Source organism: Taudactylus pleione, unplaced genomic scaffold (assembly GCF_031769625.1).
Source record: "Taudactylus pleione unplaced genomic scaffold, aTauple2 ptg000465l, whole genome shotgun sequence".
NCBI lineage: Eukaryota > Metazoa > Chordata > Amphibia > Anura > Myobatrachidae > Taudactylus > Taudactylus pleione.
In genome coordinates this window covers 2,673,802-2,700,217 of record NW_028284867.1, presented here as the reverse complement: position 1 = coordinate 2,700,217, position 26,416 = coordinate 2,673,802, and the positions used below count along the sequence as shown (strand labels likewise).

At 44.3% G+C, this 26,416-nt stretch overlaps 1 protein-coding gene across 1 annotated transcript in view; it reads right to left on the bottom strand.

The window, feature by feature from the left end:
- Window positions 1-26,416, bottom strand: part of PTN (pleiotrophin) — a 109,856-nt gene that overhangs the window by 61,207 nt on the left and 22,233 nt on the right. Inside the window, exon 2 of the mRNA XM_088448766.1 lies at window positions 5,759-5,856. Within this exon, the coding sequence (XP_088304892.1) occupies window positions 5,759-5,855 (97 nt within the window). The 5' untranslated portion in view covers window position 5,856. The remainder of the gene's footprint in view (window positions 1-5,758; window positions 5,857-26,416) is intronic.

Below are 26,416 nucleotides of genomic sequence, written 5' to 3'. Positions count from 1 at the left end.
TACATGTATCTCAGCCCTATTCCTAAAGACATGTATCTCAGCCCTATTCCTACAGACATGTATCTCAGCCCTATTCCCACATACATGTATCTCAGCCCTATTCCCACATACATATATCTCAGCCCTATTCCCACATACATGTATCTCAGCCCTATTCCCACATACATGTATCTCAGCCCTATTCCCACATACATGTATCTCAGCCCTATTCCCACATACATGTATCTCAGCCCTATTCCCACATACATGTATCTCAGCCCTATTCCCACATACATGTATCTCAGCCCTATTCCCACATACATGTATCTCAGCCCTATTCCCACATACATGTATCTCAGCCCTATTCCCACACACATGTATCTCAGCCCTATTCCCACATACATGTATCTCAGCCCTATTCCCACATACATGTATCTCACTACTATTCCCACATACACGTATCTCAGCCCTATTCCCACATACACGTATCTCAGCCCTATTCCCACATACACGTATCTCAGCCCTATTCCCACATACATGTATCTCAGCCCTATTCCGACATGCATGTATATCAGCCCTATTCCCACATACATGTCTCTCAGCCCTATTCCCACATACATGTATCTCAGTACTATTCCCACATACATGTATCTCAGCCCTATTCCCACATACACGTATCTCGGCCCTATTCCCACATACACGTATTTTACCCTATTCCCACATATATGTATCTCAGCCCTATTCCCACATGCATGTATCTCAGCCCTATTCCCACATGCATGTATCTCAGCCCTATTCCCACATGCATGTATCTCTCACCTATTCCCACGTACATGTATCTCAGCCCTATTCCCACATACATGTATCTCAGCCCTATTCCCACGTACAGTTCATGTATCTCAGCCCTATTCCCACATACATGTATCTCAGCCCTATTCCCACATACTTGTATCTCAGCCCTGTTCCCACATACATGTATATCAGCCCTATTCCTACACACATGTATCTCAGCCCTATTCCCACATACATGTATCTCAGCCCTATTCCCACATACATGTATCTCAGCCCTATTCCCACATACAGTTCATGTATCTCAGCCCTATTCCCACATACATGTATCTCAGCCCTATTCCCACATACTTGTATCTCAGCCCTATTCCCACATACATGTATGTCAGCCCTATTCCTACACACATGTATCTCAGCCCTATTTCCACATACATGTATCTCAGCCCTATTCCCACATACATGTATCTCAGCCCTATTCCCACATACATGTATCTCAGCCCTATTCCCACATACATGTATCTCAGCCCTATTCCCACATACAGTTCATGTATCTCAGCCCTATTCCCACATACTTGTATCTCAGCCCTATTCCTACATACATGTATCTCAGCCCTGTTCCCACATACATGTATTTCAGCCCTATTTCCACATACATGTATCTCAGCCCTATTCCTACATACATGTATCTCAGCCCTATTCCCACATACATGTATCTCAGCCCTATTCCCACATACATGTATCTCAGCCATATTCCCACACACAGTTCATGTATCTCAGCCCTATTCCCACATACATGTATCTCAGCCCTATTCCCACATACATGTATCTCAGCCATAATCCCACATACAGTTCATGTATCTCAGCCCTATTCCCACATACTTGTATCTCAGCCCTATTCCCATATACTTGTATCTCAGCCCTATTCCCACATACAGTACATGTATATCAGCCCTATTCCCACATACATGTATCTCAGCCCTGTTCCCACATACATGTATCTCAGCCCTATTCCTAAAGACATGTATCTCAGCCCTATTCCTACAGACATGTATCTCAGCCCTATTCCCACATACATGTATCTCAGCCCTATTCCCACATACATGTATCTCAGCCCTATTCCCACATACATGTATCTCAGCCCTATTCCCACATACATGTATCTCAGCCCTATTCCCACATACATATATCTCAGCCCTATTCCCACATACAGTTAATGTATCTCAGCCTTATTCCCACATACATGTATCTCAGCCCTATTCCCACATACATGTATCTCACTACTATTCCCACATGCATGTATCTCAGCCCTATTCCCACATACACGTATCTCAGCCTTATTCCCACATACACGTATCTCAGCCCTATTCCCACATACATGTATCTCAGCCCTATTCCGACATGCATGTATATCAGCCCTATTCCCACATACATGTCTCTCAGCCCTATTCCCACATACATGTATCTCAGTACTATTCCCACATACATGTATCTCAGCCCTATTCCCACATACACGTATCTCAGCCCTATTCCCACATACACGTATTTTACCCTATTCCCACATATATGTATCTCAGTCCTATTCCCACATGCATGTATCTCAGCCCTATTCCCACATGCATGTATCTCAGCCCTATTCCCACATGCATGTATCTCTCACCTATTCCCACATACATGTATCTCAGCCCTATTCCTACACACATGTATCTCAGCCCTATTCCCACATACATGTATCTCAGCCCTATTCCCACATACATGTATCTCAGCCCTATTCCCACATACAGTTCATGTATCTCAGCCCTATTCCCACATACATGTATCTCAGCCCTATTCCCACATACTTGTATCTCAGCCCTATTCCCACATACATGTATCTCAGCCCTATTCCTACACACATGTATCTCAGCCTATTTCCACATACATGTATCTCAGCCCTATTCCCACATACATGTATATCAGCCCTATTCCCACATACATGTATCTCAGCCCTGTTCCCTCATACATGTATCTCAGCCCCATTCCCACATACATGTATCTCAGCCCTATTCCCACATACATGTATCTCAGCCCTATTCCCACATACATGTATCTCAGCCCTATTCCCACATACATGTATCTCAGCCCTATTCCCACATACAGTTCATGTATCTCAGCCCTATTCCCACATACTTGTATCTCAGCCCTATTCCTACATACATGTATCTCAGCCCTGTTCCCACATACATGTATTTCAGCCCTATTTCCACATACATGTATCTCAGCCCTATTCCTACATACATGTATCTCAGCCCTATTCCCACATACATGTATCTGAGCCCTATTCCCACATACAGTTCATGTATCTCAGCCCTATTCCCACATACTTGTATCTCAGCCCTATTCCTACATACATGTATCTCAGCCCTGTTCCCACATACATGTATTTCAGCCCTATTTCCACATACATGTATCTCAGCCCTATTCCTACATACATGTATCTCAGCCCTATTCCCACATACATGTATCTCAGCCCTATTCCCACATACATGTATCTCAGCCCTATTCCCACACACAGGTCATGTATCTCAGCCCTATTCCCACATACATGTATCTCAGCCCTATTCCCACATACATGTATCTCAGCCCTATTCCCACATACAGTTCATGTATCTCAGCCCTATTCCCACATACTTGTATCTCAGCCCTATTCCTACATACATGTATCTCAGCCCTGTTCCCACATACATGTATCTCAGCCCTATTTCCACATACATGTATCTCAGCCCTATTCCTACATACATGTATCTCAGCCCTATTCCCACATACATGTATCTCAGCCCTATTCCCACATACATGTATCTCAGCCCTATTCCCACATACAGTTCTTGTATCTCAGCCCTATTCCCACATACTTGTATCTCAGCCCTATTCCCATATACGTATCTCAGCCCTATTCCCACATACAGTACATGTATATCAGCCCTATTCCCACATACATGTATCTCAGCCCTGTTCCCACATACATGTATCTCACTCCTATTCCCACATACAGTACATGTATCTCAGCCCTATTCCCACATACATGTATCTCAGCCCTATTCCCACATACAGTTCATGTATTTCAGCCCTATTTCCACATACATGTATCTCAGCCCTATTCCTACATACATGTATATCAGCCCTATTCCCACATACATGTATCTCAGCCCTATTCCCACATACTTGTATCTCAGCCCTATTCCCACATACATGTATCTCAGCCCTATTCCTACACACATGTACTTCAGCCCTATTTCCACATACATGTATCTCAGCCCTATTCCCACATTCATGTATCTCAGCCATATTCCCACATACATGTATTTCAGCCCTGTTCCCACATACATGTATCTCAGCCCTGTTCCCACATACATGTATCTCAGCCCTATTCCCACATACATGTATCTCAGCCCTATTCCCACATACTTGTATCTCAGCCCTATTCCCACATACATGTATCTCAGCCATATTCCCACATACAGTTCATGTATCTCAGCCCTATTCCCACATACATGTATCTCAGCCCTATTCCCATATACTTGTATCTCAGCCCTATTCCCACATACAGTTCATGTATTTCAGCCCTATTTCCACATACATGTATCTCAGCCCTATTCCTACATACATGTATATCAGCCCTATTCCCACATATATGTATCTCAGCCCTGTTCCCACATACATGTATCTCAGCCCTATTCCCACATACATGTATCTCAGCCCTATTCCCACATACATGTATCTCAGCCATATTCCCACATACAGTTCATGTATCTCAGCCCTGTTCCCACATACATGTATCTCAGCCCTATTCCACATACATGTATCTCAGCCCTATTCACACATACAGTTCATGTATCTCAGCCCTATTCCCACATACAGTTCATGTATCTCAGCCCTATTCCCACATACATGTATCTCAGCCCTATTCCCACATACTTGTATCTCAGCCCTATTCCCACATACATGTATCTCAGCCCTATTCCCACATACATGTATCTCAGCCCTATTCCCACATACATGTATCTCTGCCATATTCCCACATACAGTTCTTGTATCTCAGCCCTATTCCCACATACATGTATCTCAGCCCTATTCCCATATACTTGTATCTCAGCCCTATTCCCACATACAGTTCATGTATTTCAGCCCTATTTCCACATACATGTATCTCAGCCCTATTACTACATACATGTATATCAGCCCTATTCCCACATACATGTATCTCAGCCCTGTTCCCACATACATGTATCTCAGCCCTATTCCCACATACATGTATCTCAGCCCTATTCCCACATACATGTATCTCAGCCATATTCCCACATACAGTTCATGTAGCTCAGCCCTGTTCCCACATACATGTATCTCACTCCTATTCCCACATACAGTACATGTATCTCAGCCCTATTCCCACATACAGTTCATGTTTCTCAGCCCTATTCCCACATACATGTATCTCAGCCCTATTCCCACATACTTGTATCTCAGCCCTATTCCCACATACATGTATCTCAGCCCTATTCCTACACACATGTATTTCAGCCCTATTTCCACATACATGTATCTCAGCCCTATTCCTACATACATGTATATCAGCCCTATTCCTTCCCACATACATGTATCTCAGCCCTGTTCCCACATACATGTATCTCAGCCCTATTCCCACATACATGTATCTCAGCCCTATTCCCACATACATGTATCTCAGCCCTATTCCCACATACAGTTCATGTATCTCAGCCCTATTCCCACATACATGTATCTCAGCCCTATTCCCACATACATGTATCTCAGCCCTGTTCCCACATACATGTATCTCACTCCTATTCCCACATACAGTACATGTATCTCAGCCTTTTACATGGCTGAGGAGCTTTGAAATGAAAATAGAAAAACAAAATAAATAACAATAACTAATGGAATAATCATCATCACATAACATAGAGAACACTTGTCATAACCATCCTTCCAGGATTACCTTGTTTGTCTTTCTTCCCTGTATCCGTCCCAAGTACCGTAAGCACTAACAGTAACGCCAGCAGGGCCAGTGTGAAAATCCCATGGTGATGGTGCATCCTGCGGGACAGAGAGATGAGAAGCGCCATTATACTACTGCGCAACATTTCCAGCAGATGCCCCTGCCGCTATAATATGCTATCATAATACACATATATTACACCCCAACATGACCTGACCACTGTACATGATCATAATACACATCTATTACACTGTATACAGACATAGGACACTACACTCCCAACATGACCTGACCACTGTACATGATCATAATACACATCTATTACACTCTATACAGACATAGGACACTACACCCCCAACATGACCTGACCACTGTACATGACCATAATACACATCTATTACACTGTATACAGACATAGGACACTACACCCCCAACATGTCCTGACCACTGTACATGATCATAATACACATCTATTACACTGTATACAGAAATAGGACACTACACCCCCAACATGTCCTGACCACTGTACATGATCATAATACACATAATACACATCTATTACACACTATACAGACATAGGACACTACACCCCCAACATGACCTGACCACTGTACATGACCATAATACACATCTATTACACTGTATACAGACATAGGATAATACACCCCCAACATGACCTGACCACTGTACATGATCATAATACACCTCTATTACTGTATACAGACATAGGACACTACACCCCCAACATGACCTGACCACTGTACATGACCATAATACACATCCATTACACCCTATGCAGACATAGGATACTACACCTCCAACATGACCTGACCACTGTACATGACCATAATACACATCTATTACACCCTATACAGACATAGGACACCACACCCCCAACATGACCTGACCACTGTACATGACCATAATACACATCTATTACCCTGTATACAGACATAGGACACTACACCTCCAACATGACCTGACCACTGTACATGATTATAATACACATCTATTACACCATATACAGACATAGGACACTACACCCCCAACATGACCTGACCACTGTACATGATCATAATACACATCTATTACACCCTATGCAGACATAGGACACTACACCCCCAACATGACCTGACCACTGTACATGACCATAATACACATCTATTACACCCTATACAGACATAGGACACTACACCCCCAACATGACCTGACCACTATACATGACAATAATAAACATCTATTACACCGTATACAGACATAGGACACTACACCTCCAACATGACCTGACCACTATACATGACAATAATAAACATCTATTACACCGTATACAGACATAGGACACTACACCTCCAACATGACCTGACCACTGTACATGACCATAATACACATCTATTACTCCCCACACAGACATAGGACACTACACCCCCAACATGACCTGACCACTGTACATGATCATAATACACATCTATTACACTGTATACAGACATAGGACACTACACCTCCAACATGACCTGACCACTGCAACACTAATTAATATTTCTCTCTCCTTGCGACATCATCACCTCACTGCCTGCAGCCGCGTTGCATCTGCTAGTGTTCTTTGGATCACACACAAAGCTACCGCATGTGCAAAGATAATTCATTAGTCCTTTATACAATTATTATCCACGGTAGTTAAACACTGCACGAGATAACCAAATATACACGTGTAAGATAATTGTCAGACAGTCATACAGTAATTAAATGAGGCTTTAGATTTGACTTGAATGTTATCAGTGCAGTACAACAGCTAGCAGAAAAAAATCTCGATAACGGTTTCTCGATTAACTTGGAACCATCTTGTTTTGCATAAAACAAAAATGGCTGACCTCCCATTACAGTAATGAGTGTGCTTATTGAAGATGAGACGAGAGCTGCATAAGCTTAAGGATATGTAAGAGTCCTTAGTTTTTTGTAATTAGTTGGAATTTGGTCAACTGTTGCTAGGTAGAGTAGTTTGGGGGGATTTATTTGGTTGGTTGGTTTCTGACCATGTGTGAGCTTGTGGGAGTGGCTATATTTGGGCTTAATAAGGCTGGTGTATGCCCAACAACTTCCTATCTGGATGGTGTTTGTCCCTCCCTCCCCTATCTCTTTCCTATGCTCTTTATTGTGTTGTGTCTTTACTAACACTATGTTATATTATCATGTTGGGCAGGAAGGTGCTACAAACCAGCGGCCACGTAAGGTGTAAGAAAACGTTGTGGAGCACATATATCCGTTGAAGGGACATAGTATGGCCTACCTCTGCGGGAGGACTTTGGGCATCCGTTTCTGCGGACACGCTCATACTATGCAGTATTATAGGGGGTTGTGAGTCTTCACAGCTCAGTTTACAATGGCCACAGGGGGTATCAGTCGCTCCCTAATATTGGTTAAGTAACATATGGCTGGAGCTGAGTGTTTGTAGCATAATTCTTTGCCTCCCAAAAGTAAATTAAAAGCTCAGGGTCATACCTTCAAAAAAAGCAAGTTATGACCATTTAACCAAAGCAGTCTGTGTCCATGTCTTTATTTTAGTATAAGTTAGTTGTAAGTTGTTATATTGTCTTTAATTGCAATAAAGTTATGGACGCCTTAGGGCCTGATTCGGACCCGCTCGCGAGCGCTGTTCGCTCGCAAGCGGGTCGATGGTGCCGAAGTGCCGAAGTGCGCATGCGCACAACAGAGGGAATTCCTTGTCGCTCGAGGTCTCTCACCAAAGGGGGCGTGCTGTCGATGGTGACTGACAGCACGCCCCCTTTGGTGGGCGTGCCGGGGGCGTGGCTGCCAGACGGAGGCGTTCCCATGGGAACGCCTACCGTCTGAGTCCGGCCCCACTGACATCAGTAGTGATGTCAGTGGGAGTGATTTTGGCTCTGATAGAGCCAAAATCACTCCAGGGCTTGCGGCAGCAAGACCCTACCGCAGGGTCTCGTCGCAAGCCCGATGGTCGCGATGGTCTTGACCATCGCGACCATCATCATGGACGCTCGCTATAGCTGTGGGTGGTAACCCACAGCTATGCGAGCGTCCATGAGGCCGCTCCATTTTCAGGTAGGAGGGCCCTGATTCAGAGCGAGCGCTCTGGTCAGAGCGTTCAGCTCTGAATCAGGCCCTTAGTGTGGACGGGATATATGGGGGAAATGGTTGGAGAATGTTTAATTGTTTGAAGGTTCAGCGTAGAATTTTCTGAATATATAAACCATTTTATAGCAATATATCACACGTTCGTTTCCAGCCCATTTACTCTGAGAACCTTTTCCATCCCAACAACTTGACATCATTATGTGGAAAACTTGGATCTTGCTGAGGGATTAATTGGGCTCCTCTCCCTGATCACATGAGAGCATTCGCTATGAAATACAGAGAGCAACTTTGTCCCGGCTATGACGGATGTCCAGGTCCTCCTAAAGCGAGCTGAGGAATGAGAAAAAAAAAAAACGGGAGAGAGGGGGAGACTGGAGGGAGATGAAGTGATTCTATCTACGGCTGACGAGTTGAATTAAAGCGATGGAGTGTTTCTTTTCATTATTGATCGAGCGTACAGGAGAAGAAGAAAACGTTTAGGAGTGAAGGCGGCAATTGTACGTGTCAGTGGAGCGTGTCGGTGTGAGGGTCTCGCCGCCTCCTGGCACAAAATTTTGCAAGACGTTTGACCCTGGTACTGACTGCAATTACTCGCTGCGGCTTTAGATACCTGGCTAATTCCAGAACGATCACCTGATAGAAATATCAGCCTCTCAGGCCCCATCACCTAACCTCCCCTCTCAGTGACCTTCAGCGCCGGAACTGGCCGGGGTTTAATCTCCACCAGATGTTCCAAATAAATAGTGACATGTAGTGAGGCAGTTCTGACACTGGGTAATTCCTCTACTTTAAACTCTATCTAAAAGAAAAGGGGTAACACGTGACACGTGACAGTGTTAGGGGTCTAGTTACTAAGCAGTGTTAGGAGACCGAGTGAAAAGTGATAAGGTGCCAGCCAATCAGCTCCCAACTGTCATCTTACAGGCTGTGTTTGAAAAATGACAGTTCGGAGCTGATTGGCTGGTACCTCATCACTTTTCACTCCTAACACTGCTTAGTAAATAGACCCTGTAGTCTTTAAAGGTGCAACATCCAGATCTGATGTTTGCAGGGCAGTTATTTTATGCATGGCTTAATATCAAGAGAATGAGGGACAAGGGGGGAGGAGGCAGGATGTGCATGGATTACATCAGGCTTGCCTACCCTCCCGATTTGGTCGGGAGCCTCCCGAATATCGGGTGCCGCTCCCGACCCCCCAGAAAGGCAGGCAAGCCTCCCTGCTGCCGCCTACCCCCCCAGACTACTAGTAAAAAACCCCGCTGCCAGGGGCCCGATGACGCGATTCGCGCTGAATCGCGTCATCGAGGCTCCGCCCCCTGCTTTGCAATGCCTTTGCAATGACTGTGATGCCAAAACGGCATCACAGTCCGGCCACGCCCCCCACAGAATGCAGGCATTCAGCTCCCCCCCGGAAGGAGGGAGCTGAATGTCGGCAAGTATGGATTACATTGCCCACCTGCCCTAACGGTTTCAGGGACTGATTCATTACCGATCGCAACTGCGATTACGCACACAATCGGCTGATTGTTGTGTTCTGCACATGCGTATACATCACAGTGTGCGTGCGCGAACCGGCCACTGCAATCGGCAGTGACTACACAGACCCATCGCAAAGTGATTGACAGAAAGTACCGTTTGGGGGAGGTGACGGGGGGATGGTCGGCGAAACGCAGGCGTGCCAGTGCATTTGAACGCTGTTGCATGGGCGTGTATAAATTAACCACTGCGTTGCCAAACGCAGCCTGAGGCCACATAGAGTGCGATGAGGTTAGCAATTCCTGAGTAAGGTCAGAGCTTGTGCAGGCGTGCGTGAGGCTGCGACGGTCCTCACTGTTACCGATGGTTTCGCAGTCATGCTAAGGGTTACGGTTGTGCGTAAGGTAAAGTGGGCGTCCTTATGTTGTGCTGCGGCGGCATAGCGATCGCAATGGATTAGCATACTATCACAGTGAGACTGCGTGCGTAATTGCTATTGCAATCGCAGTTTCGATATGTAATGAATCAGTTTGGGAGATTCAGCAGAGGACGGAGGAGCTATCGCAGCTGCTTACAGGGAAGCAGCTGTTAGCGCCTAAATTCATAATTACACCCTCTCGTGTGTTTCTCATCAAAAATTAGGTATAATGCTTTGTGATGCCATATGCTTCAATTCTATTTCATACACTGCACTGTGATACCATATGCTTCCATTATACACTGTGCTCTGATACCATATACTTCCATATTCCATCATACACTGCGCTCTGATGCCATATGCTTCCATATTCCATCATACACTGCGCTCTGATGCCATATGCTTCCATATTATCATTTATATCATACTCTGTGATCTGATACCATATACTTCCATATTCCATCATACACTGCGCTCTGATGCCATATGCTTCCATATTCCATCATACACTGCGCTCTGATGCCATATGCTTCCATATTATAATTTATATCATACTCTGTGATCTGATACCATATGCTTCCATATTATATAATACACTGTGTTGTTATATCATATGCTTCCATAGTCCATCATACACTGCGCTGTGATACCATATGCTTCCAAATTTCATCATAAGCTGCATAGTAATACCATATGCTCCCATATTATATTATATACTGAACTTTGATACAATATGCTTCCATATTTAATCATACAGCGCGCTGTGATACCATATGCTTCCATATTCAATTATACAATGCGCTGTGATACCATATGCTTCAATATTCACTCATAAAGTATATCATACACTGTGCTGTGATACCGTATGCTTCCATATTCCATCATACACTGTGATACCATATGATTCCATATTATATCATACACTGTGCTGTGATACCATATGCTTCCATATTCCATCATACACTGTGATACCATATGATTCCATATTATATCATACACTGTGCTGTGATACCATATGCTTCCATATTCCATCATACACTGTGATACCATATGATTCCATATTATATCATACACTGTGATACCATATGATTCCATATTATATCATACACTGTGCTGTGATACCATATGCTTCCATATTCCATCATACACTGTGATACCATATGATTCCATATTATATCATACACTGTGCTGTGATACCATATGCTTCCAAATTCCATCATACACTGTGATACCATATGATTCCATATTATATCATACACTGCTGTGATACCATATGCTTCCATATTCCATCATACACTGTGCTGTGATACCATATGCTTCCAAATTCCATCATACACTGTGATACCATATGATTCCATATTATATCATACACTGCTGTGATACCATATGCTTCCATATTCCATCATACACTGTGCTGTGATACCATATGCTTCCAAAATCCATCATACACTGTGATACCATATGCTTCCATATTATATCATACACTGTGCTGTGATACCATATGCTTCCATATTATATCATACACTACGCTGTGATACCATATGCTTCCATATTATATCATACACTACGCTGTGATACCATATGCTTCTATATGATATACACTGCACTATTATACCATATGCTTCCATATCCCATCATACACTGTGATACCACATGCTTCCATATTCCATCATGCACTGCACTGTGATGCCATATGCTTCCATATCCCATCATCCAATACGCTGTGATGCCATATGCTTTTTATAATTCATCATACACTACACATTGATGCCATATACTTCCATATTCCATCATACACTGCACTTTGATACCATATGCTTCCATATTATATAATACACTGCACTGTGATATTATATGCTTTAACATTCCATTATGCACTGCGCTTGATACCATATGCTTCCATATTCCCTCATACACTGAGATGTGATACCATATGCTTCCATATTATATAATACACTGCAGTGTGATACCATATGCTTCAACATTCCATCATGCACAGCGCTGTGATTCCATTTTATTTCATCATACTCTGTGCTGTGATACCATATGCTTCCATATTATATCATACACTACGCTATGATACCATATGCCTCCATCATTCATCATACACAGCACTGTGATATCATATGCTTCCATACTCCATCATCATAAACTTCCATATTCCATAATGCACTGAACTGTGATACCATATGCTTCCATACTCCATCATACACTGCACTGTGATACCATATGCTTCCATATTATACAATACACTGTGCTGTAATACCATGTGCTTCAATATTATATATCATACAATGTGCTTTCGTTGTACACTGTGCTGTGATACCATATCTTTCCATATTCCAACACACTCTGCGCTGTGATACCATATGCTTCCATATTTCATTATACACTGAGCTGTGATACCATGTGCTTCCATAATTCATCATACACAGCACTGTGATGTCATATGCTTCCATATTCCATCATACACTGCGCTGTGATACCATATTATACAATACACTGTGCTGTGATGCCATATGCTTCATTATTATATCATACACTGTGCTGTGATACCATCTTTCCATGTTATATCATACATTGCATTGTGATACCATATGCTTTTATATTCCATCATACACTTTGCTGTGATACCATATGCTTCCATATTATATCATACGCTGCAGTATGATACCATATGCTTCCATATTCCATCATGCACTGCGCTGTGATTCCATTTTATTTCATCATACTCTGTGTTGTGATACCATATGCTTCCATATTATATCATACACTACGCTGTGATACCATATGCTTCTATATGATATACACTGCACTATTATACCATATGCTTCCATATCCCATCATACACTGTGATACCATATGCTTCCATATTCCATCATGCACTGCACTGTGATGCCATATGCTTCCATATCCCATCATACGCTAAGCTGTAATACCATATGCTTCCATTTTCATATACTTTTCTGTGACACCATATGCTACTATATTATACCATACACTGTGCTGTGACACTATATTCTTCAGTCATACACTGTGCTGTAATACCATATTCTTCCATCATGCACTGCTCTGTGATACCATATGCTTCAATATTCCATAATACACTGGGCTGTAATATCATATGCTTCCATATTATATCATACAGTGGGTTCCTAAGCTGGGCGGGGTGGGTGAAAAAACCTCATATGTGTCAATTTACAGTATAACATACATAGCGGTAGATTATTTAATTTTCAAACCATATTTTATAGGTATTCAGTGAATTATCAGAGAGTGTCAGCCAGTTTTAAAATGGCAGATATCTGCAGTAAAGAATTAATCGAATGCATGATGAGAAAATTTGGCACAAACCTATTAACACCGATGAGCTCCACATGAAGCTGATGCATTTAGATTTAATTTAACACCATTACCCTCATTTCTTTTCTGCACAATTATAATTGCTCATTATGTGTAGTTAAAATCTGAAAGTAAAAATGTCTCTGAGCTTTTGTTTCCAGAAATGGTGTGTGCACAAATGAGAGGGAAAGGGCCTTTCTGGGGCAGATTGCAGATTTCATTTTAAAGCCACTTAGAAATTTTCCCAGGGTGTACCATGAGGAAAGCTGATTCCTTACTGGTGCATAAAACAATAAACTATAGGCTAAAGCCGCTAATGGAAATCATAGACGTCATCACAGGAGAGGACTGTTTATAGAGAAAGAGGAAATGTGACCAGATAATTGGATGTTACCATTAAAGGTTTCAAATGAAAGGTATTGCCCAACTAGAGGTTTGTGCTGTGCATATTTGCCGACAAAACGCGTGGGTGGAGGGGGGCGTGGCACTGAATCGTATCTTTGTAAACCCCACCCACTACTGCTCAGCAGAGGACGGGCCACCAAAACACGATTCACAGCAAAATGCGTCATCAGTTCCCAGACCGCCTACTTCACTGGGTATGTGGGTGGGGTCTAGGAGGCTTATCCCTCTGGAGATGGGAGAGATCCATGAAATTTTGAGGTTTCCCAGACATTCCAGGACAGTAGGTACGTGTGAACCTGCAAAACGCGTGAGCATCATTTTAAAGTAGTGCCCCACTGCAGGAACTGCGACTGCTTGGAGACTACACTCCCCGGAATATGCTGGAGGGAGAGAGGGGTTCAGAAGATTAGATACATGCGCAGTGCGCTTCAAGATAGGAGTCGCTAGGACAGCAAAACGGTAAAGGTTTGGCCACAAACCTACTACATTGTATGATACTCACCGACTTCTCTGGACTTCTTGACAGGGGTCCCAGGTAATAATAATGCTATTTATATAGCACTTTTCTCCTAAGAGGGCTCAAAGGGCTCGATCCTATTAGCCGTGATGATCTAACCGATGCAAGTCATTGCAGCAATGGCCGCACTTTACGGCAGCCTGAATTTGCTGAATTTTGCTCGCAGCCCCATAGGGCTCCGAGCAAAGTTCAGCGAATTCGAGCTCGGAGCAGGGCGCATAGGGTGTAAGGTGCTGGTCCGTTGCCGACGTTTTAACGCCGTTGCAACAGCAACTCGCACTTTATTATTATTATCCTTTATTTATATGGCGCCACAACTGTTCCGCAGCGCCTTACATAGTACATAGAACTAATAAGTGAACAAGAAACAAGTAACTTACAGTACATTACAGTGCAGGACAAGGACACAACTTATATACATTGCTGCAACAGCGATTAAAGCACTCACAATAAGCTGCCGAGAGTTGGCAGCCACGTGTTAGGTGCCCTAATGGGGAGTAGAGAGTAGAAGAAAATGTAAAGAGAAGCACATGAGGGAAGAGGGCCCTGCTCGTGAGAGCTTCATTCTAAAGGGGAGGGGCAGACAGACAGGCGTGACAGAAGGGGAGGGGCAGACAGACAGGCGTGACACAGAAGGGGAAGATAGGAAGGAAAGAGCATGAGGTGGGTTAGGATGAGAGCTGGAAGGCTTTGATGAAGTAGTGAGTCTTGAGAGCCCGTTTGAATATTTGTGGAGAGTCTGATAGGGAGAAGGAGAGCATTTCAAAGGTAAGGAGCAGCACGGGCAAAATCTTGGATGCGGGAGTGGGAGAAAGTAATCAGTTGGCAAGAGAGGCGGCATGCATTTGTTGAGCGAAGTGGACAGGCGGGAGTGCGAAGGGAGAGAAGGTCAGAATTGTATGTGGGAGAGGATTTGGTGAGGGCTTTGTAGGTGAGTGTAAGAACCTTGAATTGGCATCTGAACGGGAAGAGGAGCCAGTGTAGGGCTTGAAGGAGAGGGGAAGCAGATGTAGAACGTCTGGAGAGGAAGATGAGCCGAGCAGCAGCATTGAGAACCAATTGTAGTAGAGAGAGGTGAGAGACTGGGAGGCCAGCTAGGAGAAGGTTACAGTAGTCCAATCTGGAGATGACCAGTGAGTGGATGAGGGTTTTAGTGGCATCCTGGGTGAGGAAGGGTCTAATCGTGGAGAGATATTTTTTAGGTGGAAACAGCAGGACTGCGAGAGGTGCTGAATGTGTGGTTTAAAGGAGATCGAGGAGTCTAGGATAACTCCAAGACAACGCACTTTGGGGCTAGAGGAGATAGTTGTGCCATCAATAAATAATGAAATTGTGGAAAGTGATGTAGTGGAAGAGGGTGGGAAGATGATCAGCTCAGTCTTAGACATGTTAAGTTTAACAAAGCGCTGGGACATCCATGAAGAGACAGCAGAGAGACAGTTGGAGATACAGGTAAGGAGCGAGGGGGAGAGCTCAGGGTTGGAAAGGTAAATTTGAGTATCATCAGCATAGAGATGATATTGGAGGTCAAAGGAGTTTGAGTTCACCTAAAGAGCACGTATATAGGGAGAATAGGAGAGGTTCAAGAACAGAACCTTGGGGAACTCCTACTGTTAGTGGAAGTAGGGGGGAAGAGGAGTCATGAGAGGAGACAGAGAAGGAACGTTCAGAGAGGTAGGAGGGAAGCTTGGAGAGGGCAGTGCCATGTAAACCGAGAGAGTAAAGGATTTGCAGGAGGAGAGGGTGGTCTACAGTGTCAAAAGCAACAGAGAGGTCAAGGAGAATGAGCAGAGAGTAGTGGCCCTTGGATTTGGCAGCAAGGAGGTCATTACTGACTTTCGTGAGGGCAGTTTCAGAGGAGTGGAGAGAACGGAAGCCAGATTGAAATGAGTCAAGGAGGGAGTGGGAGGAAAGAAAGGTGGTAAGGCGGTTGTAGACAATACGCTCAAGGGGTTTGGTAGCAAAAGGGAGAAGAGAGATGGGTCGGTAGTTTGAAAGTATGTTAGGATCAAGGGTAGGTTTTTTTAGAATGGGGGAGACAAGGGCATGTTTGAATGCAGAAGGACAGTGCCAGATGATAGGGAGAGATTAAGGAGGTGAGCAAGATGGGAACAGGCAGAAGGAGACAGATAACAGAGGAGACAGGAAGGGATAGGGTCAAGAGGCGAGGTGGAAGGAGGAGAGGACCGGATGAGGGCCATGACTTCCTCTCCAGAAACAGGGGAGAAGGATGTCAGAGTTGGTGAGACAGAAGGGGAGGGGTGTTCAAAGAAAGGAAGGGGGAGGAGTGCTGAGGGTCTGATGGGATATGATGTCCTCACATATGGAGTCAATTTTAGATGTAAAGTAGGTGGCAAAGTCAAGGGCAGAGAGCGAGGAGGGGAGGCAAGGAGGGGAAGGGCAGAAGAGGGAGTTGAAATTGGCAAAGAGACGCCGGGGGTTTGAGGACTGGGAGGAGATGAGGTTCTTGAAATATGTTTGTTTGGAGAGAGACAGGGTAGCACTGTAGGAAGAGAGAATACATTTGAAATGAAGGAAGTCAGCCTTAGAGAGTGATTTTCTCCACTGACGCTCTGCAATTCTTGGACACTTGGACACTTCTGCAGGTATCTGGTGCATTTGGAATGCTAGGGTTGTGGTGTGGATCTACAAGGGTGAGTAGTTATTGCCGGAGCAACAGAGTCAAGAGCAGAAGTAAGGGAGGAATTGTACAGGGAAGTAGCTTGTTCAGAACAGGAGAGAGAAAGGATAGGGGAGAGAAGAGAGTCCATCAGGGAGGAAAAAGCCAATAGCCTCAATGTTACGCTTAGTAATGGTAGCCTTAGGAGGTAAAGGAGGGGAAGGAGAGAGGGATAGGTTAAAAGAGAGAAGGTGATGGTCAGAGAGGGGGAATGGGAAATTGGAGTAATCAGAAATATCACAATGGTGAGTAAAGACCGGGTCAAGTGAGTGCCCAATCACATAGGAGGGTGATGAGGTCCATTGGGCGAGACCAAATGAAGAGGTGAATATAAGGAGTTTAGCTGCAGAGGATTCTGTGGGAATGTCAATAGGAATATTAAAACCACCTAGGATAATGGAGGGAAGATCTGAGGAGGATTGACCCCAAAGTGTACATTTACATTTAAAATACAAAATAAGCTTAGGGTAGGGTTCGGGGAAGGAGTAACTACAATCGCGGTATCGTGACCCTGAACCTAGCTATACATCGCCGCAATGCCTAACTCGATAAATAAGATTGAGTGTAGCCACAATGTCACAATTCAAGCTGCTCATGTGCTGGGTGGTCAGCGGGCAGTAGTGTCAGATTCTGGGAGACTCTCCTGGTCTTCCCGCAGTTCAGGAAAGCCACCCGACATTCCGGAATCTCCTGGACAAGTATACATTATATTTATGTTTGCTATTAAAAGCTCATGTCCGCCATGCCCCTAACATTTAATTTGTATAAAATAAGACTCCATACGCACAGTTTTATACCACTCCGGCACTGTGCCAAGACCACACCCCCTTTTCCACAGGCCACACCCCTACCAGGGGGTAAGATCATCAGAGCAGCCTCACCACAGTCAGGGCTGTTATGGTATCTGATTCAGAGGTGAACGCTTACTGCATTAAATGCTGAAATGCAGTGGCGTCCCTCTCCACGGTGTCAACCAGTGCGGGGAGGGATGCTGTGCCAGGGGGGCGTGGCCACACTGGAAGAAGACAGGGCCTTGCTGAAAGGGGCGTTGCCTTGCGGCTGAACCTCGCCGTGGTCCATTGCTTCTTACTGGGGGGGACCGGGGGTGCAGGAGGTGCGGAGTCGGACTGCCCTGTGTGCAGTGTCCTGGCTTCCTCACAATGTCAGGAGCAGAGTGCGGCACTTAATACTACAGTGCAGCACCCGGCTCCTGTCACTGAGGGGGAGTCTGCACCTTGGTGTCAGCCCTCGGCGGTAAAACCCGGGTGCGGCCCGCACCCCGCTTGTTACGCCACTGTTGAAATCCAAGGAGTGTAGCACATACATCCTGATAGTTCCCGCAGAGAGATGAAGAACAACTTTGGACACAAGAACTGTAGATTATAGTGGTCGTTCCTGGGATGTAACAGGTGGGCAGCTAGCCAGACGTGGGCATGTCGCAATAGCGCTGCCACGGGACGCCATGTTCTGACAGCCATAGGGCTGGTGCAAGCGCTGTTGCCGCCCCTGTCTATAGATGCGCCGAGATGGATTAGCATTGCTGCAAATGCAAAATCTCATATATCCCCAGCAATTATAGACTCCTGACATTTTTACTACTAATTAATTCATATTAAGTGATTTGGTTTAGTGTATTTGTTTTGTTTATTATACTGTTTTATATGTACTATTTTTTACCGTAGTTTAACTGGTGGATTTATCAGTCCTGATCCTCCTTCCTAATATGAGAGCGCTTGTGCCTGTGATACTGTAGCTGCTAATATACTGTAACTCTTAAATCTGTCTGCTGGCCATAATCATTACCAACTTCGCATCTTCATTAGTATCTTCATAACGAGTGCAGTCATTTAGGTGTCATCGGGCAGACCCTAGTGCAGAATCCGGGGAGGGGGGACAGCAATGCATTCCCTTGGCCCGCTTCCTACACGTTCCCCAGAGCCCGCTCCGTGCCAGCCTGGCGTGGTAGTTCCTCTCTCCCGGAGGATACTCATCTCTGTGCTCTGTACAAGCACACGCACCTATTTATAGACGAGTTGCCTTAATGAGCCCGCCAGCAACTCCTCTCCGCCTGGGGTAACAGCTGATTTTTAATGAGTTCCAAACAAATTAATGATTCAACAACAAACCCTATATTAAGGCGAACAGGCACCCAGAGGAGCCCAGAAACCAGGACAGGCTCGTCCTGAGAGTTGTCAGATTAATATGGATTATTTAAGAGTCTTAAACTGGCCTTTTCTCCCCCCGCTAACATTTTCTGAGCAATCGCATTCATTTATAATGTCATATCTGCTTCTTATACTGTAGATCAGAACCCCATTCAATTTAGGCCAACATAGCATCATTATTCTCTATGTAATTTGTATGGTCACCTCTGCTAATATGCTGGCTGGGTGAAATACTAATAATAACAGCGTATATAAACACTTCTAATGACCACTTATTTTCCTCCTGAGTATTGAACCCAGGTGTATTCAGCTTACAGTCGGGGCATAATAATCACTTGTTGACATTATTTATGCTGTAAAAGTACAAAGTATTAAAAGGAAAATTATACTCACAAATTGTATAGCTTTTGTTGTTAACATTTAAATTTAATTTTATAGTGATGCTGTGATAGCCCCGTCCCTTTTATAGGACTAGCTTAAGTTCCCAGTTTCACCAGGGTAGACCTTACATATTTACTGTTTCTATTTTCATACCACCACATTAATCCTACACCTCTACAGTAATGCATCCCCTCCCTCACCTGTGTACTAACACATTCCACTCTCTCACCTCTGTAGTAACACATTTCCCTCCCTCACCCTTATTGTAACACATTCAATATTCCCCTCCCTCACCTGTGTAGAAATACAATCTCTCCCTCACACCTGTAGTAACACATTACCCTCACTCACCCCTGTAGAAACGTATTCTCCTCCCTCACATCTGGAGTAATACTTTCCCCTCCCTCACCTCTATAGTAACACATTACCCCCCCCACTCACCCCTGTAATAACCCATTCCCCTCCCTCACCCATATTGTAACACATTCCCTTCCCTCACCTTGTAGTAACACATTTGACATTCCCCTCCCTCACCTGTGTAGTAACACATTCCCCTTCCATACCTGTGTAGTAACACAGTCCCTTCTCTCACATCTACAGTAATACATTCCTCTTCCTCACCTGTGTAGTAACACATTCCTTCTCACAACTTTTTCATAACACATTCCCTCCCTCACCACTCCAGTAACTCATTAATCCTTTACCTCTATAGTAATGCATCCCCTCCCTCTTTGCTATAGTAAGACATTACCCTCCCTCACCTGTATAGTAAGACATTATCCTTGCTCACTTCTGTTGTAACACATTTCCCTCCCTCACCTATGTTGTAATACATTCAACATTCCCCTCCCTCACCTGTGTAGAAATACAATTCCCCACACACCTGTAGTAACACATTACCCTCACTTACCCCTGTAGAAACTTATTCCCCCTCCCTCACCTCAAGAGTAACACATGCCCATCCCTCACCTCTGTAGTAGCACATTACCCCCATTCACTCCTGTAGTAACACATTCCCTTCCCTCACCCGTGTTGTAACTGTTAACATTTCCTTCCCTCACCTGTGTAGAACTACAATCCTCCCTCACACCTATAGTAACACATTACCCTCACTAACCACTGTAGAAACTTATTCCCCTCCCTCACCTCTAGAGTAACACACTCCCCTCCCTCACTTTTGTTGTAACACATTACCCCTATTCACTTCTGTTGTAACACATTTCCCTCCCTCACCCGTGTTGTAACAGTCAACAGCTCCCTCCCTCACCTGAACTACAATCCCCCCTCACACCTGTAGCAACACATTACCCTCATTCACCCCTGTACTATAAACGTATTCGGCTCCCTCACTTCTGTAGTAACACATTGCCCCCACTCAACCCTGTAGAAATGTATTCCCCTCCCTCACTTCTGTAGTAACACATTACCCACACTGACCCCTGTAGTAACACATTCCCCTCCCTTGTCCATGTTGTAACACATTCCCTTCTGTAACCAGTGGTTAAATAGTTAATTTCTACATAAGTATATAAGTTGTAACACACACCTATACCCCTTGCTAGGCCTCTTTGAGGTTTGTAAAGAGATTGTATTCATATAGTTGCAGTCTATGGACAGAATGGTTAGATATGACCTTTTGGGGTCAAATAAGCCATAATTTGAGAGGCCTAGCTTGTACCTGCCATTTCTACTACTAGAAGTATAATGAGTCACTCATGCCTTACATGTTCTTATCAGTAGCAGCTACATTCCAATGAGATGACCATTGTAAGCTGTGTAGAGATGCTAAGCATTATGGGTAACTGTTAGTGATGTCCATATTCTACACACAAAGGAGCTTTGAGAGTTCATCTCCAAACATACTAGGATACGTCATTACTGTATGTCTTTGTCTGGTAGTATATATCTTAGTGCTTACAGAGCATGTGCAAGAGAGATAAGTTTGGTCAATGCTACATTGGACCAATCAGTGCTTGGTACAGTACCTAGTTTGTAATTAATATGGGCTTAGTATCCGGACAGCCAGCACCCCAGACTAGGGTATATAAATCAGAGGTAGACAAAAGGCTCTTAGCTCGTGGTAGACCTGAGACTGCAGTAGGGTGCTGCCAATGTATATAGACTGAATCAGGCATTGAAGAAATGAGGGCTCCCTGGTACCATACCCCATGAAGAAGATAAGATTAAGTATATCTTATGTTGCTGATGATGAATTACTGGTGTCATCTGAATACATAGACAAAAGTTGAGTATACTGTATACTTTGTATGTTGTTTGTTTATTGTTTGTTTCTTACTTGTAAATAAAGTGTGTTCATTTGTACTCACTCATTTTGGTCATCTGTTTAACTATTAATTTCGATCAGAACGAAACCCACCGTTATGCACCTTCCCTCACCCTGTAGTAACACATTTGACATACCCATCCCTCACCTATGTAGTAATACATTCTCCTCCATGACCTCTGGAGTAACACATTCTCCTCCCTCACCTGTGTAGTAACACATTCCTTTCCCTCATTTCCATAGTAACACATTCCCCTTCCTCACCTCTATAGTAACACATTTTCGCTGCAAAACATTTTTCTCCCTCACCTATGCATTATCACAATCCTTCCCTCACATCTGTACTAACACATTCCCCTCCCATACCTGTACAGTAACACATTCCCCTCTCACTGCTGTTGTAACACATTTTTCTCTCTCACCTCTGTAATAACACATTCCTTACCTCACACCTGTACTAACACATTACCCTCCCTCACCTGTGACCTAAGAGCTATTGAGTAATCTGTGAAAATACATTTTACCCCTTTGCAGTGCTGTCTGTCTCATTCAGGATCACATGGCTAGTGGCAGTTCCAGAGGTGGGGCTGCAGTGCAGTACAATATTCAAATAGGGGAGCCACACCAACTGCCAGTGATGTTTGGCAGCAGTTGGGGTGACAGTTGGTGTGGCTCCCCTATTTAAATATGAACTGTGCTACAGCCACAAAGATAACCGAGGTTCGGATAGATCAGGGGGCCCATAAAACCCCTAGGCAGGGATGCGTGGGGTTAATAAAGTTAGGTAGGGGAGTGTTAGTTTTTTATGGTCAGCTTGACATTAGGTTAGGATTGGTGGAGTGTTGTGTAAGGGGTGTGGTTAATAGGAGTGTGGGTAGGTCAGCAATGTTACACTGCCTCTTTGGAAACTGATCTCCCACCCTACCTCCCCTTTTTTTCCTCTTGTGTCTTGTGTCGGCTTTATTTCAAGGGCGGGAAAGAACGGCAGTGTCTATAAAGCGTCCATTTTGCTGCAGTATGAGCGGTGCGCCCCCTTCTATGCACTGGTTAGGCTGATTTTACCCTACTGGGGTCAGCGGCACCTCTCGTCGGAGAGGGCTAAAATAGTGCATTGGGATGGGGCTGGATACCGTCTCACTTGCCAGAGAGGGATATCGGCCCTTGCAAGTTTTATATCACTATTACACTTGAATTGGGATAGTGGCCCTTTCAGTGAGTGTTTTACATCTTTGCCTAAGTCAAGTGTGGGGCGTCAGGTTACTGGCCGTTCTTTCTTATGCCACCATACTCTGATTGTAAAATAAATAAAGCTGACCATATATTTTTGATTGCATATATACTTGGTCTGTCTCTTTATTTTATTTAAGTTGGTTAAATAATTTTAAGATTGCACGCATTATCTGCCGATGGGGATTTTTTATGAGTCAGTCAGTCAGGATACCGCACAGGGGGAGGAAACATTTTAGACAATTTCATCCCCTTAGAAGTTGACCTTCGAAAAATCCCTTCTAGTGGGTGCCTACAGTATCATGGAAGGAATATGGAAGGAATATTCTCCCCGATTCTCATGTTTCTAGGTCCATGGGTTTGGGAGGGGCATTGATGAGTCAATCAGTCAGAACGATAGATAGATAGATAGATAGATAGATAGATAGATAGATAGATAGAACTAGCAAATGTGACATTGATAGGTTGTAAATAGTTACCAAACGATTTACTGAAAAGTTAAGTGCAAAATATAAAATATAGTAAACGCAATTTAGTTACTGATATATACACTGAGTGGGCATTTTATTAGCTATTAGTGTGTGTGTGTGTGTGTGTGTGTGTGTGTGTGTGTGTGTGTGTGTGTGTGTGTGTGTGTGTTTTTCAAATGTGGCATTACAGTGAGCGCTATATGCTGGCAAGCGTGCCTCAGCATCAGAATATATACGGTTTGTCAACAGTTAATATGTAGACAAATAGCATGTGGACATGATGTCAGTATGCCAACGCGGTTTTAAGGCTAGTTACAGCATTTTAACAGTGACTGCATCCCGACAGGGTTAGGATACCAACACCTGTCGGTGTACCCCCTCCACACACCCTAAACCTCCCCCATCCCCGCACCCTAAACCTAACCCCTAACGCTAACCCTCCCCCCAACCCCGCTACTTGCCTTCGGGATTCTGGCGGTCGGCATGCCGGAGGCAGGACAAGTGTCGGGATTCCGGAGCTGGCATTCTGCGCTCCTGAATCCGCGTGGCCGGGATATTGACCGAATCCTGACGTATCCACATACAGTTTGTCGACATATACTGTATTTACTGTCAACAAACTGACTACGTCCGTCAGCAACAGTATCACAGGTGTACCCAAATATACTGACTGTCCTATTTATTGTGCCCTTTCTGCGGAAAGTCTTTGTGCCTGATGATGTAGACCTGACTGAAACCCACAGAACATAGACAGAAAATGAAGGCTACGTCTTTATTTTAAAAATAAAATTGCAGATGGATGCATACTAGAAAATAAATTAAAGTCACTCAAAATCTGGGGACACCTTTAAGCCATGACTGCTGGTCCAGAAATATAAATAAAAACTTGGGGCTTGGAAGCTGCCAGACTATCGCATTAAATAATCTGCGTGTTTGGCTTCTGTACTAGCACGAGCGGGAACATTTCTAGTTGTCACTTAATTTTTTCGCTCCATATGTCCCCATCTACTTTTCTCTGATTGCTACAATCGTGAATAAAACATCTGAAGTAAGAGAGCAGGAACACTCCTGACATCAGCTATTTCCCGGTTATAAACAAGTCACAGAAAATCGGCTCCGGTCAGCAGACGTGATAATAGCCGCGCCATACAGCCGCCTACCAGCGATTAAACCCACTGAAAACCGCCGTAACTCACGCCAAGGGCCCTTTTGGACCCAGCCACTGTAGCATTTAGAGCAGTAATTAAGGCGTAATCGTATAATAGAGAGGACAGTTTAAATAATCGTTGCATTCATTATGATACAACCAGAAGCTGAAATAAAACCAATGTAGGATAAAGCGGATCATTGTGTCACTCCCGTAAAGGCTTTGTATAGCTGGTGCAGTGTTTGCACGGGGACCCTGGACGCCCTGTTAGACAATAATCATCCGGTTTGTTATCTGGGATCTGTGTCACCTATTAGCGGTGTCTGTTACAGGCACAGATTGAAACTTCCAGTACCTGCCATCTGTCGCAGCAGAACAACCTGGCTCTCATTCATCTTTATAGTTTATACCTCTCTACAACCTGCTCCGTCTGCTGCGATAACCATCTGCCAGGTTCCACTATCACAATGTGTACTGCGATGAGACCTTGCCATATTATATGTGACAAACCCACAAAGGATTGGGGACTTTAAAGCCAGGAGTAACGCACACTCCTCTTCTGTCCTTGGTAGGAAATTGGTTCGGGGACCCTTGCCACTCGTTTTGTCATAAACAAATGCCTAAAAACCAGTTAGAGCAATATGAGCTCCTCTGTGCCTACTGGGCCCAAGGCTGATTCGCTACGGATCGCAGACCGCGATCATGGCTGCGATTACGTGCTAATCCATTGCGATCGCTATGCCGTCGCAGCACTACATAGGGACGGCCACCCTACCCTTACACACATCCATAAGGTTTAGCAAGACTGCAAAATCATCGGTACAATCGAGTACCATCGCAGCCTCGCAAGCACTGGCACAAGCTCTGACCTTACTCAGGAATTGCTAACCTCATCACACGCTGTGAGTACTCACGCTGCATGAGGCATCGCAGTGGATAATTTATGCACGTCCCTATAACGATGATCGAACGCACTGGCCTGTCTGCGTTTCGCTGCCCCCCCGCCCCACCCCGTCATCTCCCACAAACTGCACTTCC